General features: G+C 39.8%; 1 protein-coding gene across 2 annotated transcripts in view; it reads right to left on the bottom strand.

Moving 5' to 3' along the window:
• ZDHHC5 (zDHHC palmitoyltransferase 5) overlaps positions 1-22,325 on the bottom strand; it is a 79,262-nt gene extending 56,937 nt beyond the window's left edge. The window contains exons 1-2 of one of the 2 annotated variants that reach the window (XM_020792352.3): positions 22,099-22,325; positions 1,487-2,881 (exon numbers count right to left, since the gene is read on the bottom strand). In XM_020792352.3, coding sequence (XP_020648011.1) covers positions 1,487-1,590 — 104 coding nt within the window. In that variant the 5' untranslated portion in view covers positions 1,591-2,881; positions 22,099-22,325. The other variant, XM_020792354.3, reaches the window with a different exon arrangement.
• Positions 22,326-22,928: the final 603 nt, after the last annotated feature.

The following is a 22,928-nucleotide window of genomic DNA, read 5'->3' as shown; positions in this document are numbered from 1 at the left end:
TGCAACTCAAGGTGACAGACTTGTTACTAAAGAGTAGCATCAGTAGGGTAGCTGAAGGATTGGAGATTATGGAAAGCACTTGCAATTGCTAACATTTTCTTTCAGCACATGTATGATACACAAACACACAGTATGTATCTAGACTCGTGTATTCCTCATTTAGATAATACAATATAGCACACAATAATACATAATACAGTACCCTGTTCTCCACATAAGTAATTGCACCAATGACCAACCCTCACACCTCTAGGCCTTCAATAGTTTCAATTTATGTGCAAGAGTGCTGTTGAATCTCATTCCAGGTACACTGCCATAGATGAACACACACTACATCTGTCATTCCCTGATGCAGTGGTTTCCAAACATTTTGGACTTGGGGCTCCCTTGATTTACTGACCACTGGCTGCAACTGTTTGGAGGGGCCATCAGAAGTCCCACTGCCAGCAAGAGCAGGATCTTGACACCCTTCCTCAGCCATCCCATCTCACCACCACCACCAAATATCTCAGACGGACAAATTCTTTCCAGGTCCTGACACAGGAAACTCACAAGGCCAAATGGCAAATTCCTCCACCAGGAACCATAGAGATGGGGCATGGAGAGGCAGGCACATGGCCTTCACTCCTGGTTACTGGTTGACACAGACATATAAACAGCTCCTCTACATGCTCCTTTTCTCATGGTGCTCTGGCTCAGATCCTGGGTGCCCCATGGAGTTGTGACACACAGTTTGGGAACCCTGCTCTAATGGCAGATTAAGACAACTCAATATGTTGTAGGCATACAAAACAGCATGAAAATATAGGTTCTCTCACATAGAGGCTCTTTACTTTGGCATATGAGGCGAACAGAATAGCCCTATTGATAGAGGATAGAAGATCCTCACTGCAGCTTCAAACCAGAACAAGTACCCCGGACAGAACAGCCCTCAGTACAGGGTGGGGGAGATAAAGGTTGTCTATGAAACTAGAATTCCCTAGCTTATATGACTAAAAAATTAATGTGCACAAAGATCAATTCATCATTTTTCTTATATTGCATACTACTGAGTCTTCCCCACGTCACTAAAACAGTCATCATAAATTCATATAACCAATCAACATATTTAAACCACAGATTGTATGCAACTATTTCTTCAAATGCGTGTACAGTATAGTTTTTAAGTTACATGGCTAGAATTATTTAATATGAAAGCAAGTGTTACAACTTCAATAGTGAAAATGTATAAAAGCTGGTAAAGTAACTACAGGTCATTTTCCCAGTCTATTATTAATTCCAGATCTAGCTCTGTATCAGACAATGGTGAAATTAATGTGTCCTGCTTTATACATGTTGTTACTTCTGCAAAGCCAAAGTGATAAAAAGAAGAAACAGCATCTTTTAATCAAGTGGTACTGGACTTTCTTTATACAGCTAGTAGTTTTACAATACTGGCAGCCCAACCCACTTTATCCACTCCATATACTAAATTATATTGACTCACGTAAAAGCGAAGAAGAGAGTTGTGGCTCCTACTAGGAAGATTGCAGCAGCTGATACTGGGACATACTTGCTGGGTTTGAATCTCTTTCCAGATGCTGCTGGCATGTTGGAGCTCTGGTGGATGATCTGCCCTGCAGCATAGCCTAGGTCCAACTGGCGTCAGAAAGGACAAGAAAAAGGGGAGAGGGACCTTCAAAATGAAAAGCAATTGTATGCAGGGAGAGGTTTAAAACATTATCCAAGTTCTTGAAATTAGCTATTGTCAGATCAGATAAACAGTAAAATCAAAGTGGAACTGATATAAAAAATAAAATTAATTTGGTAATACAGTATTTGGAGTGAAATAAGTCTCACAGAACCAGCAAGGGAATTCCCAAGATTTCTGCGGGGCAAAGGGATTTAAAAATATAAAATGTGAACTTGTACATCAGTTTTAAGTGTTAGTGATTGAGAAGAATGGGCAGAATTATGCAGGCTTGTTATGAGGCAAGTTCAGAACAAAATGCACCCCTTCAAACAGCTTTCAGAGAAGATCCTGTGTTGCAGGTGACACAAACAGTTGAGAAATGTAGCCAATAAAGTATCTGGACTTGGACTTTTTGGTGCAAGCTGGCAGGATGACAGAGGAAAGCACTTAAGACACAAGGTCTCCACTAAGTTTTTGGTGTTCTCTTATTCTGTTTTCAGAATGCTCACAGTAATTTCCAAGGTAGATTCTGTGGTAGGTTTTTCCTTTTTAATCTGCTCTTGGTATAAAGCAATACAGTACTTTCTTGTTGCTGTTCAGGGGAAGGTTATCCTGCCAGCAAATCTGCCAGTTCTGCACATATCTTCCATCCTCCAAATGTCCTCTTCTCCTAATGGAAGATCACTCTCCCCTGAATTCATCAGGAACTGGGGTTGTCTGTCTGGCAATCGGTGTTTAATTTTGTTTATTTCTCTTTTGACTGCTAAATCCGGGTAACAGCTGGTGCAAGGTTGAGCTGTAAATCCTTTTCCTTCAAGGGGGAGTCATGAGTATGCTAGAGGGCTGGTTGTATTCAGTTTTATTTGTGGCCTTGTGTGCAATGCCAAAAATATCCCACGAGTATACTTTTTAAAAACCAAAAATAAAGTTTTAAATCTCTTCTTCAATGAGCATCAGTTGCTTTAGACTAGATCCAGAGAGAATGACAAAATTTTCAAATAAAGTTTTCAAAAAAATCCAAAATGTACTTGTAAAGGGGAGAAGTGGTATATAAGCCCTTCACATCCATGTTCTAAAGCACTTCCTTTGCTCCAAGCTGCTCCATTGTCACGTTTGCATCACAGCAGCAAGATTAATTCTTATTTATTCATATTTGCTTGAATGTTCTGAATATTATTAGAAAATTTGTCATCTTGAGCACTCCTTTACCTAAAGAAAAAGATATATTAGATATTATTTATAATCATTTACATATTTAAGGGGAATTTAAGACAAAACAAGATGTAGTACTGCAGATGTAGTACTGCACCCTTAACACAAACTGTACAGTCAAATGAGAAAAAGAAATATCAATTGAAAACCTGTAACCATGGATAACTGTCTTCTATTTACTTAAGTTTTCACATTCAAAAACTTGAGTAATTGTTGTCCCTGTGAAGCATGGTATATTTGGAACAAGCAGGACACATTTTGTGCTCAAGGAACTTTGATCATTAGTCTTCCTATGGGATGAATTATCTTACTGTGTTTCCCCAAAAACAAGACAGGGTCTTATATTAATTTTTGCTCCAAAAATGCATTAGGGCTTATTTTCAGGGGATGTTTTCATGTACAACAATCTACATTTATTCAAATACAGTCATGTCATCTTCTTCTGGTTGCTGCACAATGGTGGAGGGCAGGGTTTCACTTAACTGGGTCTTAATTTGGGGGTAGGGTTTATATTATGAGCATCCTGAAAATTCATACTAGGGCTTATTTTCCGGGAAACAGGGTATTTTGTCATTAATGAAACTGACAATCAAACCCCAAATTGCTTCTGTTCACTTTGGGCAGAGCAAAGATCCCACTCTTTAAACATAAATCTATGGATTCATTTTAATCTCATCAGTTTCTCTCTTCTGCAGGAATTATGTAACTGCTGAACAAAATGTTAAGCTTGATAATATCCACTAAGAGGCACCAATAAGAAATGTGGACGTTTGTTCTTTACTCAAATATATAATGGCCAAAATCCTGTGGTGCAACTTTACACAGTGCAAGCAGTATAAAGTAATCACTACATGACCAGAATAGTTAATTTAAATTAATTTTAAAATGTGGAGGTTTGATAAATGGAATGTTCTCCAGGGGTGTCATGTATTTTTTGGGGGGTGGGGGTGGTATTGCCATAGTTATTTTCACTTCAATTATTTTTATATTTATTATATTAAATATGGTACACACAATGTTGTTTTATTTTAATCCTCCTGACCCACAGATAATTTTAATCTGAACCAGAACTGCAGTCAACCTGGAGCTCTTAGTTATTTCTGTACTTCGTTGAGCAGATTTTCCTTTTATGCGTGCTATCATTCCTACCCCCTCTGAAAGAGTCATTTTCAATTGTTTTTCTCTGCTCCCTTTGAGGACTGAAATCAGCCCAGTTCAAAGAGGCTTGAATGAGGCAAGTGCACTCAAGATAGCAGGATTCAAATGTTGTTGCAGTAGCACCTTTCACTCTGCTTGAATCTCCCACTCTTCCAGGTTCAGCAATGGCAGTGCAGTAAAGGGAGAGGGGACCTGGGCAGGGAGATGCCTCTGGGCTTCACCTAAGTCATGGAGGAAGAAGGCAAGAGGAGCAATAAGGGAAATGTTTGTTTGGACATGAGGGGGAGGGACTCTTCTTACTGAGTGGTCCTTTTTGGGGGAGGAGACATGAAGGAAGGGTAGTTTCCACACCCAAGAAAGGAAATAAAACTGAAAGTGTATTGATATTTTTTCCCTTTTCATATTTTATCTGCTAGGGGCAGATTTATCTCCTCCATAATTATGTATTATTACATTAATATTAATATATTAGGTTAGAATTATAGTCTGAAAAATCTCTTTTAATGTGTTTTCTTTACCCTATCAAAATGCCTTTTTATGTAAATGTGGCAGGGAGTCAAGTGTACTTGGCTATTATAAAAGTGGTTTGTGACTCAAAAAAGACTGGGAAACACTGCATTAGAGTTTATTCTTATAACTCTGTCGTTTACTGTAAGGCTCAGTTCAACCAAAATTACCTATGCAGTATTTGTGAAACAAATATATAACATTTAAGGCAGGAATGGTTAACTTGTGGCCTATAGTTAAACTTCAATACCCATCAGCTCCCACCCATGTTAAGGCATGTTCAACAACATCTGGAGAAGCAGAAGTTACCCAACCGTGGTTTGTGGGTTGTACAGTATTTCACATGGGTGGAATGTGTGGCAGGTTTCTTTGGAGTTTGTTTCAATTCAATTATGTCAAACTGTTGTGAACACTTTTAATTATCTCCTATATAGTCTAACATTTATACTCTTTGGAAGTCTACTGTTCAATTTCTGTCCTTTTATGTACCTATGCTACATTAAAAAATAAACTTGTATAAACTGAATCCTAACTCATTTATTACACTGCTCTTGGATTTTACTAGGGCAAAATCAAGTTTCCTAATGTCATTTCTACTTTATGCATTCCATGCAATAATTAAATCTCTGTAATCACAAACAAGCAAACATAATCCCACAAATCACCCCATTTCCTACAACATATCACTAGCAGTGTGGAAGAACTGAAACACTGGCTTTTACAGTGACAGTATCTACAAAGAGCAGATATGTTAAGGTCCAATCCACAGTTACATAAGCTTCATTATCCAAGGCCAATGTCACCCAACCAGTTCTTCATGGGTCTATAAAGAAACTATACCAACTCACAGAAGATAAGCTGTTATTTAAAACTGCATCTTAAAAGAAACAGACTTGGAACACATTAAGAGTTAAATCATAATTCTGCTCCTTATAAGTATAATATGCAAAGATTTCTTTCAGGAAACACATTCCGAAATGAGTTGTGTTTCACCAAAAGATAGTCTGACACAAGGAAATGGGTGGGGCAGGAGAGGCTAGGAAACCACAACTTTCAACTCATAATTGCACATTGCATTGTCCACCTGGTTAAAAGCTGAAACAGAGACCTCAAGCTTTCTGAAGAATGGCAGAAGTAGTAGAACTACAGGATCAATTGAACAGATGTAATAAAACAGTCTGCAAGATTCATTTGAATGGAAGAGATAACATGGAACCGAGTTATATATACTGGCTAGAGCTATAAAAGTAACCATCTGACCATCCTAGACAGGACAGTACTGTACTACAATCCTTTTATTTAGTTTTCTTTATTTCTTCCCATCTTGACCAATGTTAATCTTGTTAATTTAAATTGTTTTAACTGTATATGTATATTGACTGATGAATGATTTTATATAAGCTGTCCTGAGTAGACTTTGTCTAGAAGGTGCGGGATAAAAATCTAATAATAAATAAATAAGTCATGAATCAACAAAATAATAATCTTAAAATGGAAATAGCTCCTCAAATGCAAAATATTATTAAGAGGAGGGAACAAATAAGAAATACAAACCTATAAAGAAGTTTGCTTTGGGAGCCTTTCTACTACTTACTAACTGGCACATAAAGTTTGTGTTACAATTTCCATAGTTTTTACATTCCCAAGAAAATAAGATAATAAATTCAAGAGTGAGATACATGATAGAGAGAAATGTAGGTAACAGACTGAAAAATTAATGTTCACTTTTATTTTTATGTAAATGTATTGTGGCACTGTTCCTCTCTCAAGAGTAACATAGATGACATGACGACAATCCATTCTGGGAAAATCACTGTTAAGCGAAATGTCATCATGCAAAATCAGTTTTCCCATTGGAATGCATTGAAACCCAGTTTAATGCATTCCAATGGGGAAAATACCTTGTCGTCCAGCGAAGATCGCCCATAGGGAAGCCATTTTGCGAGTGCCGATCAGCTGTAAAAATGGCTGCTCTGCGAAGTATGGGTCCGGAAAACATAGGGCAGCCATTTTGTGGAGCGGAAAAAATTGTCGTCTTGCGAACAAACGGTTTGTGAAGCATGGACCAAATCGGCGTTAAGTGAAAATCGCCCATTGGAATGACTGTTTTGCAAATCGCTATAGCAATCGCAAAAAGTCATTGTAATGCGAATTCAGCGCTCAGCTGGGTCATCGTCTTGCAAGCTACCACTGAACTTCCTCTGTGGGTAAAGCTAGTGAGATTTCTGAATGAGTGAAACATTTGTTAATAAGATTTATTAGCACTCTCATATAACTTGACTATGGAAAAATAACTAAAATGGTGCAAAAGCAACTATTTCTTTTTTAAAAGTGCAGCCTAGATCCAAACATATGTGGAGTTGTAACAATTTCACAAGACACAGAGGATATGCAAGCCCAAAAGAACTGAAATTGTAACATACTGTGGTATCCAGAGTGTAAGAGGAACTATGATAAATTTAGTTATCTCAGTAAAACACAATAGAACACTGCAGGATGGTAACATATGAACTGAAATGGAATTGTCAGAATTTGTGCAATTCCATGTTATCCATCTCCAAGATAAGAGAATGGTGATCAAATTACAAGGCTGATATTTTTTTCGAATTTGACTTTTGGAAATAAAATAGGAACTAGTGAAGAACTGCAATTTGAGTATATACACAGCTAAACTATAAAGGTTAAACATGGAGATGCAGCAATTGGAAAGTTCTTCATTTCCAGGTGATGAAAATATTCTGAAATTTAAAATAATTAGTATAAATGTTTATGCCCAAATTAATGAAAAAGATTGCATCTTAAAGATCTGGAATTATATAGGTGGAACAAGAAAGATTGTTGGGAATATTTTGCATTTTTATCAACATTAATTAATGATTGCAATTTGTGGGTGTGGAAAAATCAGACACTCAGAAGTCCAAGGAGGTTCATATTATTCAACAGTGGAGGAGGTGCTGACTTGCTAAGGAATGGCTTTATGTCTACAACAAACTCAAAGTTTCAGCTAGTATGGGGCTTTGCAATTTTGTTGTTTAGTCATTAAGTCATGTCCGACTCTTCATGACCCCATGGACCAGAGCACGCCAGGCCCTCCTGTCTTCCACTGCCTCCCAGAGTTTGGTCAAAAGGGCTTTGCAATAAGTAAATATAAATGTAGTTCTTGCTGCATTTCCTAGGAAATAGCTTTATACCTAGTATCCAGAACAGATACAGGGGAGTTAATTTGAACAATTAGAAATACCCCAGAAAATTATGACTCTTGCTTAGTACAGGAGAGATCCGTAACTAGTATTAGAAGTGAGACTCATGCATGTTAAAGTCTTAAATTGTATATTCTTATGGAATTATTTTTACAGTCGTGCCTTGCTTTACGATTGCCTCGCTTCACCCCGAAACCACATTACAACGATCTTTTTGCAATCGCAATTGTAATCGCAAAACCATGGTCTGAATGGGGTTTTTTCGCATTGCGATGATCGGTTCCATGCTTCAGGAACCAATTCTTCACAAAACGACGATTTTCAAACAGCTGATCGGCGGTTTCAAAATGGCCACTGGGTAAACAAAATGGCTCTGTGCTGTTTTCTGGGACGGATTCTTCGCTGCACAGGCAGCGAAATTGGCCGCCCTATGGAGGATCTTCGCTGGACGGTGAGTTTCCAGCCCTTTGGAACGCATTAAATGGGTTTTAATGTGTTTCAATGGGCATTTTTCGCATTACGTTTTCGTTCTACAGCGATTTCACTGGAATAAATGTACGTCGTAAAGTGAGGCGCCTCTGTATACTATTAAAGTACCTAAGATGGGCACAGGTATTCATTAGATTACTTTTAAAAGATAGGGGGTTTTTTTCTGCTGCACACAGTTGCTCAATTCCTGTTTGTCTAAGTTCTACAACATAAGGGTGATGGCATCATTAGCTAGGCAACTTTAAAAAAAAAAACACCACACATTTCCTCCTCTGGTCCTGAGGCTTCCATGGTCCTAATCTTTTGCACTGTCAGGGCTGCACAATGGAAGTGGAAAGACTTTACAGTAATTACTAAAAATCACCAGTACTACTGTAGTAATGTCATTCTGCCAGTGCAGCTTTTCAGAGATCTCCCATTCTGCGATCCTCATGGGTTCCTAACTATGTCATGGACCTTAGGATGGGAGCAGAAAATGAGTAAATTTTTTTAAAAGCCTACTGATGACATGGAACAGGATTTCAGTAACTGTGTGATCTACTGTAGAAAAGGAAATACAATAATTTTGTATTTACTTCAATAGAAAAAAGTTTGGGATCAGGAAAGGATATGGAAAAATAACATGTCAAGGATACCTAAAAACATTTGTTGTTGTTTGTAATGTGCTGTCAAGTTGTTTCCAACACTTGGTAACTATTAAGAGTTTTTAAGGTACAGTACTGTATGAGAGTTGTTCAAGGAATGGCTTACCATTGCCACAGCCCAATTAGTTTCCATAGCTAAGCAAGAATTAGAAGTACCCAGAGTTCTAGTACAACAGTCCATCTGTTGCCATGTTGGCTTGCCTTATAAACCTTATAAAGATTTAGTAACTCACTGCTTTTTTCTATTAAAGTAAATCACACTTTCGAAAGCTATTCTCATAATGTGACACTAATCTCTTTCCGAAAAGACCATCTTAGCATCAGACAATGCCCTCTTAGTATCTTGAAGAATAATAGTTACCATAAAATCCCGCTGTACAACATCATGTGTATGTGCATGAAACCTAGATGTCAATAAGTTCATGCTAAATTCATGACAATATTAATCAAAAATGTGTTAACCTCCATGTCCAGCAAGATGATTTATCTGCTCATAAAACAGTGTCTACATCATTTTAAAATCTTTTCAGCTAGTTGTCATAAGTACAACTTCTAGTAGTAACTTTCTTACAGTAATTATATGTTGTGTGAAATACTTCCTCTGACAGTCCTAAATATTACTGTCAGCATCAGAATAACAAAGTCAAAGTTTAGATGGGTCCTATGGTATCACCTGAGAATCCTACATAACTGTTTTATGTTCCCCATTTGGGGAAGACAGAAGAAGAGTAAAATGACATCCCTGGCCTAAGCAAGACTGGGTCTGATTATCTCCACCTATAATCTATTCTTACTGTATCCTTGTGTTTACTCAGGTACCAGTTCTTTGGGAACCTGTCCTCTTATCACAATTCTAAAAGATCACGACAATGTATTGCTTCCACTCAAAGAATTTTAAAAGATTAACTACATTTTCCACAAGTCACTGGCAGTTATGTTAGATTACTGGACATGCAACTACCTGCATCTTGACAACTAATATGCTAATTACATCAGCAGCCTTTCTGTTACAGCTATTGGCTGTTAGCTTTACATTTTTTTGAAGGACAAGTCATCTCACAAATAAATTTGAGTGAAGTTTAACTCCAATGATGGCCTATAAAATAAAACACATTCAGTCCTATTCTTTTACATGCATTCTGAAAAATGAATTTTTTTGCCATCTCAATTTATACTTACCTCATTCATAACAAAATCTTAAAACAGTTCAGGCGAACACCATTTGCATTACTCTTCACTGAAAATGGCACTGGTTTGGACTATAACATTAGTTAAGAAAGTTCATAGGAAGTTTCACATTCTTCCCTTCTGCTTGCAGCTATCGAACCTCTATGAAAAGCATATGCTCCTAAACCATTTTAGATAGATTGGCAACCTTCCCTCTTCATCTTAAGTCAGCAACTTGTTCTATAACTTCTTATTTCTGCAACCCATCTTCCTATTCTTCTAAATGCATTAAAGCAGATAGTGTTTTCACTTCTATTTTCTTCTTTTGGACAAACTTTTCACATTTTAAAGAAATTATTTTTGCGTGATAAATTGTACTATTTACCCACACAGACACTCTTTGTCTCATTCATATACTTTTCAATATCCCTCTCATCCTTCTAACAGCAAACAAAAACCTTTCTTTCAGAGAAGGCTTTTAACTGTGGTGGCTTCATGAAATGCTATATTGTATACTGATTTCAGAATGCATGCTTTTAAATAGTGGTTTTCATGTCAGTATTTGTTTAATGGCTTTTTAATGTTTCATTTCTCCCTTCAACAACACTGGGGTTAAGGGTTTTGGATCTCCTTACAGTTCTTATGCCCCTCCCCAAAGTAACCACAAAGCACAAACTGTTGATTAACACACAGAGAGACATACATATACAGAACAGTTCTATCAAGGTTCTCTTCCATAGTGTTGACAATCCTTTCCATGTAAAAGTGTTAAAGGTCCTTATGACCTCCTGATCTAGATGCTGAATTAGAGATGTGTTTGGGGACAAGTGGATCATTTTGACACCTTCAAGTGTTGAACTGAAAGCATTGAACTGAGGTTCTGGGTAGCTGGGGGCAAAATTTTTATTGAAAATTTATTTACTTTAAAAACCCATGCAGAACCAAAACCTTAACGTTCAGGCCCATGCAATTCAAGGGAGAAATGTATATTTATGGCGCTTTTAGATGTATTTATTATATTTAGTAATGTACTGTATGCTACCTTTGGGAGATAAGTGGCATATGAAAAAATAAAACTGACTACTGACTGTTTTTAACATGGCTGCTACAATATATATATTTAAGCAATTATTACCTTAACTTGAGTATAGCCCCATCTTTTTCCTGACAGGGCAAATAAACACAATGGATTTGATTTACATAAAATTGATTTAAATCATGATTTAAAGCTCTGCAGGGTGGATAAAACTCAATGATTTTTTTCTTTAAAAATTAAAAACCCAATTTATATAAATTTAAAAAATCTAATCTAATTTTTTAAAAAATCATTGATTTTATCCATCATGCAGTGATATAAATTATGATTAAGTCGATTTGATTTAAATCAAATCCATTCTCTCTCTCTCTCCCTCCCTCCCCCACGTTTTCCCTTGAAAAGTACCCAAGGTGACTTACAACACTGAAAGACAAATATTTGAGTTGAAAACAATGAGTACAGAATGGTGCTTAACATAATTAAAAGGCAATATTAGAGCTAAGTACAATATACAATTAAAAAAAACCTCAGTGGTACCTTGAGACATGGAAAACACAAGTAATACTATAAATTGTAAGGCGCCCAGAGACCTTTAGGTAATGTAGGCAGCATATAAGTTAAATAAATAAATAAATAAATAAATAAATAAATAAATAAATTCAATCAAAGCAATACAACAATTCATCTAAAAAAATCACACATAGGTAGCTAGTTACTGTGGGAAGGCTTGCCTGAAGAGAAAGGTTGTGCTTGCTTTCAGAAGGACAGCAAAGATAGGGCCAGTCTAGCCTCCTGTGGGTGGGAGTTTCAAAATCTGGAAGTAGCAACAGAGAAGGCCCTCTTCCGTGTCCCCATCAGACACAGCTGTGAACGTAGTAGGACCAAGCAAAAGGATTCCCATCATGATCTTAACACCTGAGCAGACCCATAATGGGAGATAGCTTGGACCCAGGCCATTTAGATCTTTATAGGTTAAAACCAGCACTTTGTGTTGTGCCTGGAAGCTGACTGGCAGCCAGTGAAGCTACTGTAATGGGGTGTGTGTGATGTGATCCCTGTAACCAGTCTGTCAGCAATCTGGCCGCTGCATTTTGGACCCACTGAAGTTTCCTGACACTTTCCATTGGCAGCCCCCCATAAAGCATGTTACAGTAATCCAGCTGGGAAATAACTAGAGTTTGTATGACAGTGGCCAGATCACATCTCTCAAGAAACAGACATAGCTGGTACACTAATTTGAATTGTGCGAATACACTCCTGGCCACCACCAAGACCTGGGCATCCAGGCTCAGAGATGAATCTAGGAACTCCCACAAGCCGTGCACCTGTTTTTTCAATGGGAGGGTAATCCCATCCAGTATTGGCTGCATCCCTGTTCCTTGACATGCCTTTTGACTGACCAGAAGTACCTGTTTTTTGTGGATTAAGCTTCAATTTATTCACCCTCATCCAGTCCATTAGTGATACCAAATAGTGATCTAGAGCTGAAGCAGTTTCCTTGGATTTAGTTGGCAAGGAGAGGTTAGCTGGGTGTCATCTGCATACTGGTGACACTGAACTCCAAAAACTCCAGATAATCTCTCCCAGTGGTTTCATGTAGATGTTAAGAGACAAAACAGAACTCTTGAAAGAACTACAGGTCAGCAGGCTGAGTGTTGTACATGAATCCCCCAGCACCACCTGAGCGCTCTCCTCCAGGAAGGGCTAGAACCATTGTAAAACAGTGCCAAGTACCATTCCAGAGAGACAGGTCAGAAGGACACTGTGGTTGATAGTATTGAACGCTGATTTCATGTAGATGTTAAGTAATGTAAGAGACAAAAGGGAACTAATCTCTCCCAGTGCTGAGAGGTCCAGCAAAACTAACAGGGACACAGATCCCCTATCCAGTTCCTGGTGTAGGTCATCTAGCAAGGCAACCAAGGATGTCTCTATCCCATCACCAGGCCTGAAGCCATACTGAAATGGATCTAATCAGTCTCATCCAAAAGCCTCTGAAGCTGAGAGGCCACAACCCACTCTAGCACCTTCCCTAAGAATGGGATAGTAGATACTGGTCTGTAATTATTCAATACTGTGGGGTCCAAGGAGGGCTTCTTTAACAGTGGTCTTATAGTACTAAACTATTTACAGCAATGGTTTGTTGCAGGTAGTTTGTTGTGAATGTAACTGTGGTCCCTGCTTGCCTCCTTTAAGCATGATCGGATCCTACCCTGTTGCAAGGAGGCGTTCACCACGCCTCCTTGCACCACGCCTCCAATCAATCAGCCCCTTTCTGGCAGCTTTTATGAGCCAGGAACGCTAAGGATCCAGCGAGCACCTAGTAGCCCTCATCTCCCAAGGGTCTTACCACATCACCAGGCTACAGAAACCGAAACTCATCTATTAACACAAGGCAAGCAGGGACCACAGTTACATTCACAGTAAACTACCTGCAGTAAACTACTGCTGTAAATAATTTATCTGATGCTGCTCCCCATCTCAAAAGCATGAATTTTCATTCAATTTACAACAACTGCTATTCCACACAAATGTGCTGAATTTCAACTAAGTAGAGATACAGACACTCAGTGATGCAATGTTGGGTTATTTACCGCACTAATATATGCACTGACAAACTAGAGATGTGTCAGTGACTGACATGCAAGATACATACAGTACAGTATTTTTATATCTGATGCTGGCCTCATGAAGCTGACCATTTCTTTTAGGTAAAAGCTTTCTTAAGGGGTTTGACTCAGCTTGATCCAAATAAAACTTTAATAGTACAGTGGGGTCTCGACTTACGAACTTAATCCGTATTGGAAGGCAGTTCTCAGGTCGAAAAGTTCTTAAGTCGAATCTGCATTTCCCACAGGAATGCATTGAAAACCATTTAATCCGTATCTGCTCTTCGTCCATAGAAACTAATGGGAAGCTGCTATTCCGCCTTCTGCCACTAGAGGGGGATATTTTTTTCCTTTTAACCTAAGATGACTTAGCTTTTAAAAAAAGGAAAAAAAGAGTTCGTAACTCGAATCCAAGTTCGTAAGTCGAGTCCATATATTCCTATGAGAGCGGTTCGTAACTCGAAACGTTCGTATGTCGAGCCGTTCGTAAGTTGAGACCCCACTGTACAGTAACTCATTATGAAACTCAAACTCTTAGTTTATATCAAGTCTAAATACAGTCCTTGACGCTCTGATTTCAATGTTCTGTAATATCCCTCTTCAGTTGTTAGATATGAAGCAAGAACAGCGGCACTTGTTGGGCAGATACTAGCCACATGCCCAATATTCCCATGCATTTTGGCCTTCACTTCAATGCACAAAGTCTCAAGTATGTTTCTATACATATTTGATAAGCAGAAAACCTTCATGTAATGTAATGAATCCTGCTTTATCATGAGGAAACTCCAGTGAGACCTCTTTTCAACACACAAAGGCCAGAGACGGCGTGGGCAGAGATAGTACACATAGCTTCAGGTGTTTACACAGTGTTATTTTGAATTCAGATGTAGTTTCTGACTCTAACAATCTGACTCTAACATCTCTTTTCCATTGTCATATCTGATCTTCCTCCCTCTTATCTTTATTCATACTAAAATACTTGAATCTGAAAACCTCACTATCTACCCCCACATTTCCCATAACTATTATCTTCCTCACATAGGTCATGAACAAATTTCTGACTCCTAGAGATAGATTAATGTGCAAGTTACACTTTCTTCCACATTCAGTTTTTAAAATCCCACACCATTTCTATTTCTTATAAAGAAATGTGTGGATTTAGATGCACTGCTGTTGGTTTTGAATGAACAAAATTATTTTGCACCAGTCAAGCTCAGTAAGTACAGTTATTCACAGTCTGGAGGGACCTTACATATCCACATGGAATGTAGCTGTTAAAGATTAAAAATATATTTTAAAACAAGGAACTTTCACATGGCACCAAAATACAATCAGATGCACAGAAACACTAATTTCTCAGAAGCACACCCTGGCTGATGTCCTGTTACTTTGCATAAGAAAACTTGCAATATTCAGTCTGTTCCTAGCACAGGAATTCCTGGTGCAATTCTTGAGGGTGCACTCACACACACCAAGAGCTCTTTCTTTGCCTGTTAGGAACAAGCTGAATATTATGAATTTTCTTACACTAAGCAACAAGATTTCAGACATTGAAAGCCTTTAATTGTCACCTACATTAAGAATCTTGTCATTGTATTTAGGATCAAATTTGCCAATTTTGATAACTTATCAAAATCAGAAAGCAAATACAGTAAAACATAATTCTTGTTCAATTTTACCTCAAAGGTCTTCCAACTACTGTACCACAATTCTTGTTTTTTAAAGGTTATAAATAGTAGTCCTGAAACTAAACCCCTGAACTCAATCTTCATATTCAGAGGCTTACTAACAAGAAAGAGGTCCAAGAATGCTTTTTTGTGTCTATGTACTTGGTAGGTAACCAGAAATCAGTGATACTTAAGCAATGCAAATCTGCCATTTAAGTCACGATGCAAAACACTGCCATTTATGTTGCTATTCTTAAACGGAAACTATCTGCTGCAAAACACTTTGCACAATATTGACTTAACGTAAGGCTAATGCTAAGTGAAGGACAGAATAGAAACAAAAGGCTAAAAGATATGATGCTGGAAGATCAGCCCCTCAGGTCAGAAGGTGTCCAACAGGCTATTGAGGAAGAGGAAGAGTGGAGGACAAGTACAAGTAGCTCCAGAGCTAATGAAGTGGTTGGGCCAAAGCCGGACGGGCGCTCAGGTGCCTGAAAGTGAAAGGAAAATCCGATGCTGCAAAGAAAAATACTACATGGGAACCTGGAATGTAAGATCTATGAACCTTGTTAAGCTGGATGTGGTCAAAGAGAAGATGGCAAAAATAAACATTGACATCCTGGGCGTCAGTGAACTAAAATGGAGGGGGATGGGCGCATTCAATTCAGACAATTATCATATCTATTATTGTGGGCAAGAATTCTGTAGAAGAAATGGACTAGTCAACAAAAGAGTGGGAAAAGCTGTACTGGGATACAATCTCAAAAATGATAGAATGATTTCAATAACAATCCAAGGCAGACTTTTCCACATCGCAGTAATCCAAGTTTATGCACCAACCATCCATGCTGAAGAGGCTGAAACTGACCATTTCTATGAAGACTTACACCTTCTAGAACTGACACCAAAGAAAGATGTCCTTCTCATTATAGGGAACTGCAATGCTAAAGTCGGGAGTCAAGAGGTAAAAGGAACAACAGTTAAGTTTGGCCTTGGAGTTCAAAATGAAGCAGGGCAAAGGCTAATAGAGTTTTGTCAAGAGAACAAGCTGGTCATCATCAACACTCTTTTCCAACAACACAAGAGGCAACTCTATACATGCACATCACCACATGGGCAATACCAAAATCAGATTGATTATACAGTATTCTCAGCAGCAAAAGATGGAGAAGCTCTATACAGTCAGCAAAAACAAGATCTGGAACCGATTATGGCTCTGATCATTAGCTTCTTATAGCAAAACTCAAGCTTAAACTGAAGAAAGTAGGAAAAACCACTGGGCTACTCAGGTATAATCTAAACCAATTCTCTTATAAATACAACGTGGAAGTGAAGAACAGATTTAAGGAACTCGATTTGGTGGACAGAGTACCTGAAGAACTATGGATGGAGGCTCGTAACATTGTACAGGAGGCAGCAACAAAAACCATCCCAAAGAAAAGGAAATGCAAGAAAGCAAAGTGGCTGTCCAATGAAGCCTTACAAACAGCAGAGAAGAGAAGGGAAACAAAATGCAATGAAGATAGGGAAAGTTACAGAAAATTGAATGCAGACTGCCAAAGAATAACAAGGAGAGACAAGAGGGCCTTCTTAAATGAACAGTGCAAAGAAATAGAGAAAAATAATAGAAAGGGAAAAACCAGAGATCTGCTCAAGAAAACTGGAGATATCAAAGGAACATTTTGTGCAAAGATGGACACCATAGGTCCCTAAAATTTTTGTCCTTAACAGAAGCAGAAGACATCAAGAAGAAGTGACAAAAATACACAGAGGAATTATACCAGAAAGATCTGGATGTCCCAGACAACCCAGATAGTGTGGTTGCTAACCTTGAGCCAGACATCCTGGAGAGTGAAGTCAAGTGGGCCTTAGAAAGCCTGGCTAACAACAAGGCCAGTGGAGGTGATGGCATTCTAGTCGAACTATTTAAAATCTTAAAAGATGATGCTGTTAAGGTGCTGCACTCAATATGCCAACAAGTTTGGAAAACATAGCAGTGGCCAGAGGACTGGAAAAGATCAGTATACATCCCAATCCCAAAGAAGGGCAGTACCAAAGAATGCTCCAACTACTGTACAATTGCACTCATTTCATATGCTAGCAAGGTTGTGCTCAAAATCCTACAAGTTAGGCTTCAGCAGTATGTGGACCAGGAACTCCAAGAAGTACACACTGGATATGGGAAGATATGGAGCCAGTGACAGATTTTACTTTCTTGGGCTCCACGATCACTGCAGATGGTGACAGCAGCCACAAAATTAAAAGATGCTTCTTGGGAGGAAAGTGACAAGAAACTTAGACAGCATCTTAAAAAACAGAGACATCACCTTGCCGACAAAGGTCTGCATAGTCAAAGCTATGTTTTTTCCAGTAGCGATATATGGAAGTGAGAACTAGACCATAAAGAAAGCTGACCGCTGAAGAATTGATGCTTTTGAATTGTGGTGCTGGATGACGCTCTTGAGAGTCCCCTGGACTGCATGGAGAACAAACCTATCAATTCTGAAAGAAATCCATTCAAAAGGAAATCAACCCTGATTGCTCACTGGAAGGACAGTTCCTGAAGCTGAGGTTCCAATACTTTGGCCATCTCATGAGAAGAGAAGACTCCCTGGGAAAGACCGTGATGTTGGGAAAGTGAAGGCAAGAGGAGAAGGGGATGAGAGAGGATGAGATGGTTGGACAATGTCATCAAAGCTACCAACATGAATACGACTAAACTCCGGGAGGCAGTGGAAGACAGGAGGGCCTGGCATTCTTTGGTCCACGGTGTCACAAAGAGTTGGACCCGACTTAATAGCTAAACAACAACAAAAACCTAAGGAACTGTTGAAGGAATGGACATGACTGACATTCTCTGACAACACTCGGGCTGGCAGCTTCCACAATGATAGGAAGTCAATTTCAATAACAGAAAAGGGAAACACATTTTGGTTAGATAAAATTAAAGCTTACAGACCTAATCTTTACCCTTTATTCTTTAAAAAGGTTTGAATAACTTTTTAAAGTATGTTCTTCAAAATATCTCTTCTACTGTTTTCAGATTCCATGGTTTCCTTGTTTTTCCCATCACTGCCTTTGCAATCTTTTTCTGTGGTATGTCCTTGCTGAAATAGGTCTCATTACTAGCCCTTGTGTTGCTTATCTCCTGAACAGGGCAATGTTCTCCTTATACAACAGAAACCTTCTGCTGCAAAAATCAGATTACAACTTTGTCTTTCTTCCTAAGCATTAGTACCTCAAAAAAATAGAATGTGGGAAACATATCACCACCATAGAGAAGAATTCCTTTGGATTCCAGCAATATTACCTTGGATAGTTGGGGCATCTAAGGAGAATTTCCAAAGATAATCTTGCAATACAGGTAGTTACTTTAGTATGGCTTAAGGAAGAGATGGGCACCAGCCTCAGTTTGGAATTCTGCCCCAATTTGTTGTCATACTCACACACGTGTTCTGAGGGCACGGTGCCATCCCCACTTTTGCTTCCCCAGCATGCTCACCCACTCCTCAGGCAATGCACGCTTCTCTCCCTGCCTCCCCAGTGCAGCATCCACTCCCCTTTTGCAGCATGACACCTACTCAGATGAACAAACAGGTCAGGGATTCCTGCCATGCTGCCTCTGATCGGGTGGCTTATGGAGAAGGCAGTAGACAGAACAGCATGCTGAAAAAGGTGCGTGGACGGTTGTGTTGAGGTGGGGAGGGAAGCATGTGTAGCCCAAGGAATGGGCAAGCATGCAGGGTAGGTGGAGGGATGTCATGCCTGCACAACACCTGTGTCTGCACACTGACAAATTGGGCCAAACCTCTGATGGGTTCATAGTTTCAAGCACTCATTCAGGTGCCCAAGTCCCAAACCTTATAAACGAAAAGACTGAACACTTCAGAATTCTGCTTAAGAATAGGACAGACATTAGTGTTTTCAGCACTGGCAAGGTATGTTCTTTTCAATTGGTCCTAGTCAAGTGCTTTATAGCAGCATTTTTTCACTGATAGCAATTTCTAAGACACCCTCACATACATCACATTATAGTCAATCCTAATGAGCAACAGTGGTAATTCAGATTTTTCTGGTGTTGTCATCAGCCATTGACACTGCAATGCTCACCAATATCTGAGATTCACTGGATGTGCTAGTTGTAAAAGTAAAATAGCTCTTTATTAACGCAGAGTTCAGCAAATATGAGTAGAGATAGGGAGGGGGGTATAACACATGAAGGAAGAGAGCGAGAGCAGTATGAGATGGGGAATTGACAGATATGAGCAGATAAAAGGACAGATAGAGCATGTAAAGTCGTACAGAGATGGTGATGGTGAGGCCCATAAATATGGAAATAGGAAAAAGGAACAACCTGAAAAGGCAATACAGGCCAAAAAAAATATGTACGTGCTATGAGAACAGATAGAAAACTATAAAAGTAAAGTGGGGAGAGGAAACAATACAGTAAACAGGAGATCTGCAGCAGTGAACAAAGAATATATACACTACTGAGCTACTAAAATGAAGTCAAACATTAATGGATATTAGATTAAAACACAAGTCAATCTGGCAGGGAGGCTCATCTTCCTTCCTTCTGCCAGGAATGGCTAGTTGACCATGAGCTCTGGAGTGATTGGAAGGGAGCACCAAGCTGGCTGCAGTAGTGGATGGGTGAGTGGACGGTCTGGCCCTGGGGGTGGTGGTCAAGCCCTTGTTATGCCCACCTATGTGGGGGAATACTAATACCCCCTTCTCTAAATACAAAGAACAAACAAATATGGCTACAATGTATTCTTGAAAGCTACATTAATATAGCTACAATTGAATCAAGATTGTATACAAGTTATCATTTTCTCCAAGTTACTGTAGTTATATAGCTTTTCAGCAAGCACACAGTGTGATTTACTAGACAGAGTGACAGACTAGGACTCAGGAGGCTTGAGCCCTGGTTTGGCCATGGAAGCATGGGATGGCAGGGGGACTGGTAATGATACTATCACTCTTTAAATATCTCACTTACCTTGAAAACCTATTATTTTATTGTATTTATTTATTAGATTTCTATTCCGGCCTTTTAGACAAAGTGTACTCTGGGCAGGTTCCATTAAACATTGTAAGCTAAAACAGTTAAAAACAATTCTAAACAATAGTGATTAGTAATGCTAAAGATGGGAAAACAGAAAATTATAAGTTAGGGACCATAACTTGATAGCATGTAACACATACAACCTTTCACTTAAAATCTCAAACAAGCTGTTAATTTGTTGGAATTGTGCATTCCTGCCTGCCTGATTGTTCTAAAAGAGTTCAGAAAGTGAAACACATATACACTTTGATTCTTTGTGTACTTGATCAAACAAATGTTACCAGAGGAGGGCCTGCTCCATCCATTACTAAGATGACTTTGTGCACCACAAAACGACTATTTACTTTCTGGGAAACATAGCACAACACGCTGGGAAACATTTATACCTTTTAGTAAATCTATTTCTCACTGGGTGTATACTGGGGTGCAGAAAGAAAAGTGTGAGAAGTAGAAGAATCTTCTGTAAACCCACAAGAAAAATAACTAATACTTTTCAACTACTCTTTATATGGACCCAAAGAGAAATGGAGGTGTGTGAGAGACATAGGCCAAGTACAGATTGTGGGACTGACTCCAAAAGTACAAGTTAATGAAAGTATTTTATTATTTTTAATATTCCACTCATCAGTCTGAAGTCTCCTGGAATAGTCAATATTAACAAGATCAAAGACTTTCAATTTCCAATGACAGAATACAAGAGCAAAAATTAAAAAAAAAAAAAAAAAAGACAGGAAGAAGAGGAAAAGCAAGTAGTTTTTCCCCAGCATCAGTGAAGTGGTCCCAATTCTCATCTCATTCTCCTCTACTAATCTGCTGGTATATGCCTTTCAATCACATGCTTCAAAGGGGTCTGAATATTGTTGAGAATATATAATGCTTCCTACATTTCTAGTTGAACAATGTGGTCACCCATTAAAAACAAACACTAAACCAAAAATAAATGTAAAGCTTATTTCCTAGCGCTTCAAGAAAGTTGTATGCCACCGCACACCTCCAAACGCGACACACAGCTACATTTGCAGATCTAATATTAGGCAGTTGCCACACTTCAACAGTAGCCGCATATAGACCACCCCTTTGTCAAGCAGTCACAGTTTTATGAAACCAGAAGGAGAAAGATGGGGTGGAGTGGGATAGGATGGGGAGGTGCAGCAAAGTTAGAAGAAATTAACTTGTGTAAGTTCACGACTATTCGTAGACAGGACAACCTATTGCTGTATTGCCGTTAAAGGAAATGAGGGAGGCTGAAATAAACCACATAGTACAGTATTAGCCGAGGTCGAGTGCCGTTTCGGGTATCTCGGAGAGGCAGCCGAGCCTCAGAGAGCGCAGGGGGCGGTGGGTGCCACATACACGGGAAGAGCCCTGAGGAAGTAAGTGGGTGGGTGAGGGAGGGAGGGAGGGAGAAGTTCCACTCGCGGGCCACGCACGGCTAAACAAGGTGGGAGAAAAATGGCAAACCGGGAGAAAGCGGGCGACGCAGCCACTTCCCTCCCTTCCTCCCTCACTCTTCCTTACCACGGAAAAAGGCAGGGGAGTCGTTAGGCCCACAGAGCTTTCCCTCCTTGCCGGGCGAACTCCTCTCCGAGCCGGCCTCGCCCTTAGGTGGAACTGAAACGTCTTTCCTGCCGCCACCTTTAACTCTTGACCCGCCGCGCCTGACACTCACCTGCCAATAAGGTTCCCTCCGCGGCTGTGCTTGGCTACCCCCGCCCCGGGAGGCAGGCAGGCAGGCAAGCGAGCAACACACACACACACACACAGAGTCGGTCGGCCCGAGCAGTAAAAAAGAAGCACCAGCTCGGGAAGCGAGGCGCGCACGCGCGCTCTCAAAGCTGTTCGGGCTCGCGACGGGGCTCGCCGGTTGGTCAGGTCGCTGCTCGCCAGCGCGCGCGCGCACGCTCACTGCCCTTCGCGCGCTCCGTCCCCGCCTCCCCGCAGCCGCTCGCTTTCTCCTTCTTCCCTTCCTCCCTCGCGCTCCCGTGGCCACGCGCAGGAAGTGATAGGCTCAAAGAGGGAAATGATTCGTCCGCTGAAATGGGGAGGAGCTCTCCGTCTGCAAATCGGGACTGAAGGCAGACGAGCGCAGGAGCAATAGCAACAGGGCCAGGCATGGCCTATTGACACCGTAGTTTTGAAAGGACCAGGACCGTGGGTTTAGATATCGGGATGGGCGGGCAGGCAGGCAGGCAGCCACGCGTAGCCCGTCCGTTTTGGACGGTTTCCTCACATTCTCGTTTCGAGAAGATAGCCAAACCTGCTCTCCCGCCACTTCAGTTAACACCACAAACCAGTAGTGTTATGGATTTAACAATTAATTGTTCGGTTGAATGTGTGGCATTTTTAAAATGTAATGTTATTATAATTATAGATATAGAGGATTGTCCAGCAGGCCGAGGCAAACAGGAAGTCAACAAAAGCAGCAAAACCAGGGAGCTGGACGGGACAGATTGCATTTGTCTTCAGTGTGGAAGGTTGTCACTCTCGAACTGGCCTTCT

This window comes from Pogona vitticeps, chromosome 1, assembly GCF_051106095.1.
Source record: "Pogona vitticeps strain Pit_001003342236 chromosome 1, PviZW2.1, whole genome shotgun sequence".
Classification (NCBI taxonomy): Eukaryota; Metazoa; Chordata; class Lepidosauria; order Squamata; family Agamidae; genus Pogona; species Pogona vitticeps.
Note: the sequence above shows the minus strand (reverse complement) of the source record. Positions and strands in the feature narration are given on the sequence as shown.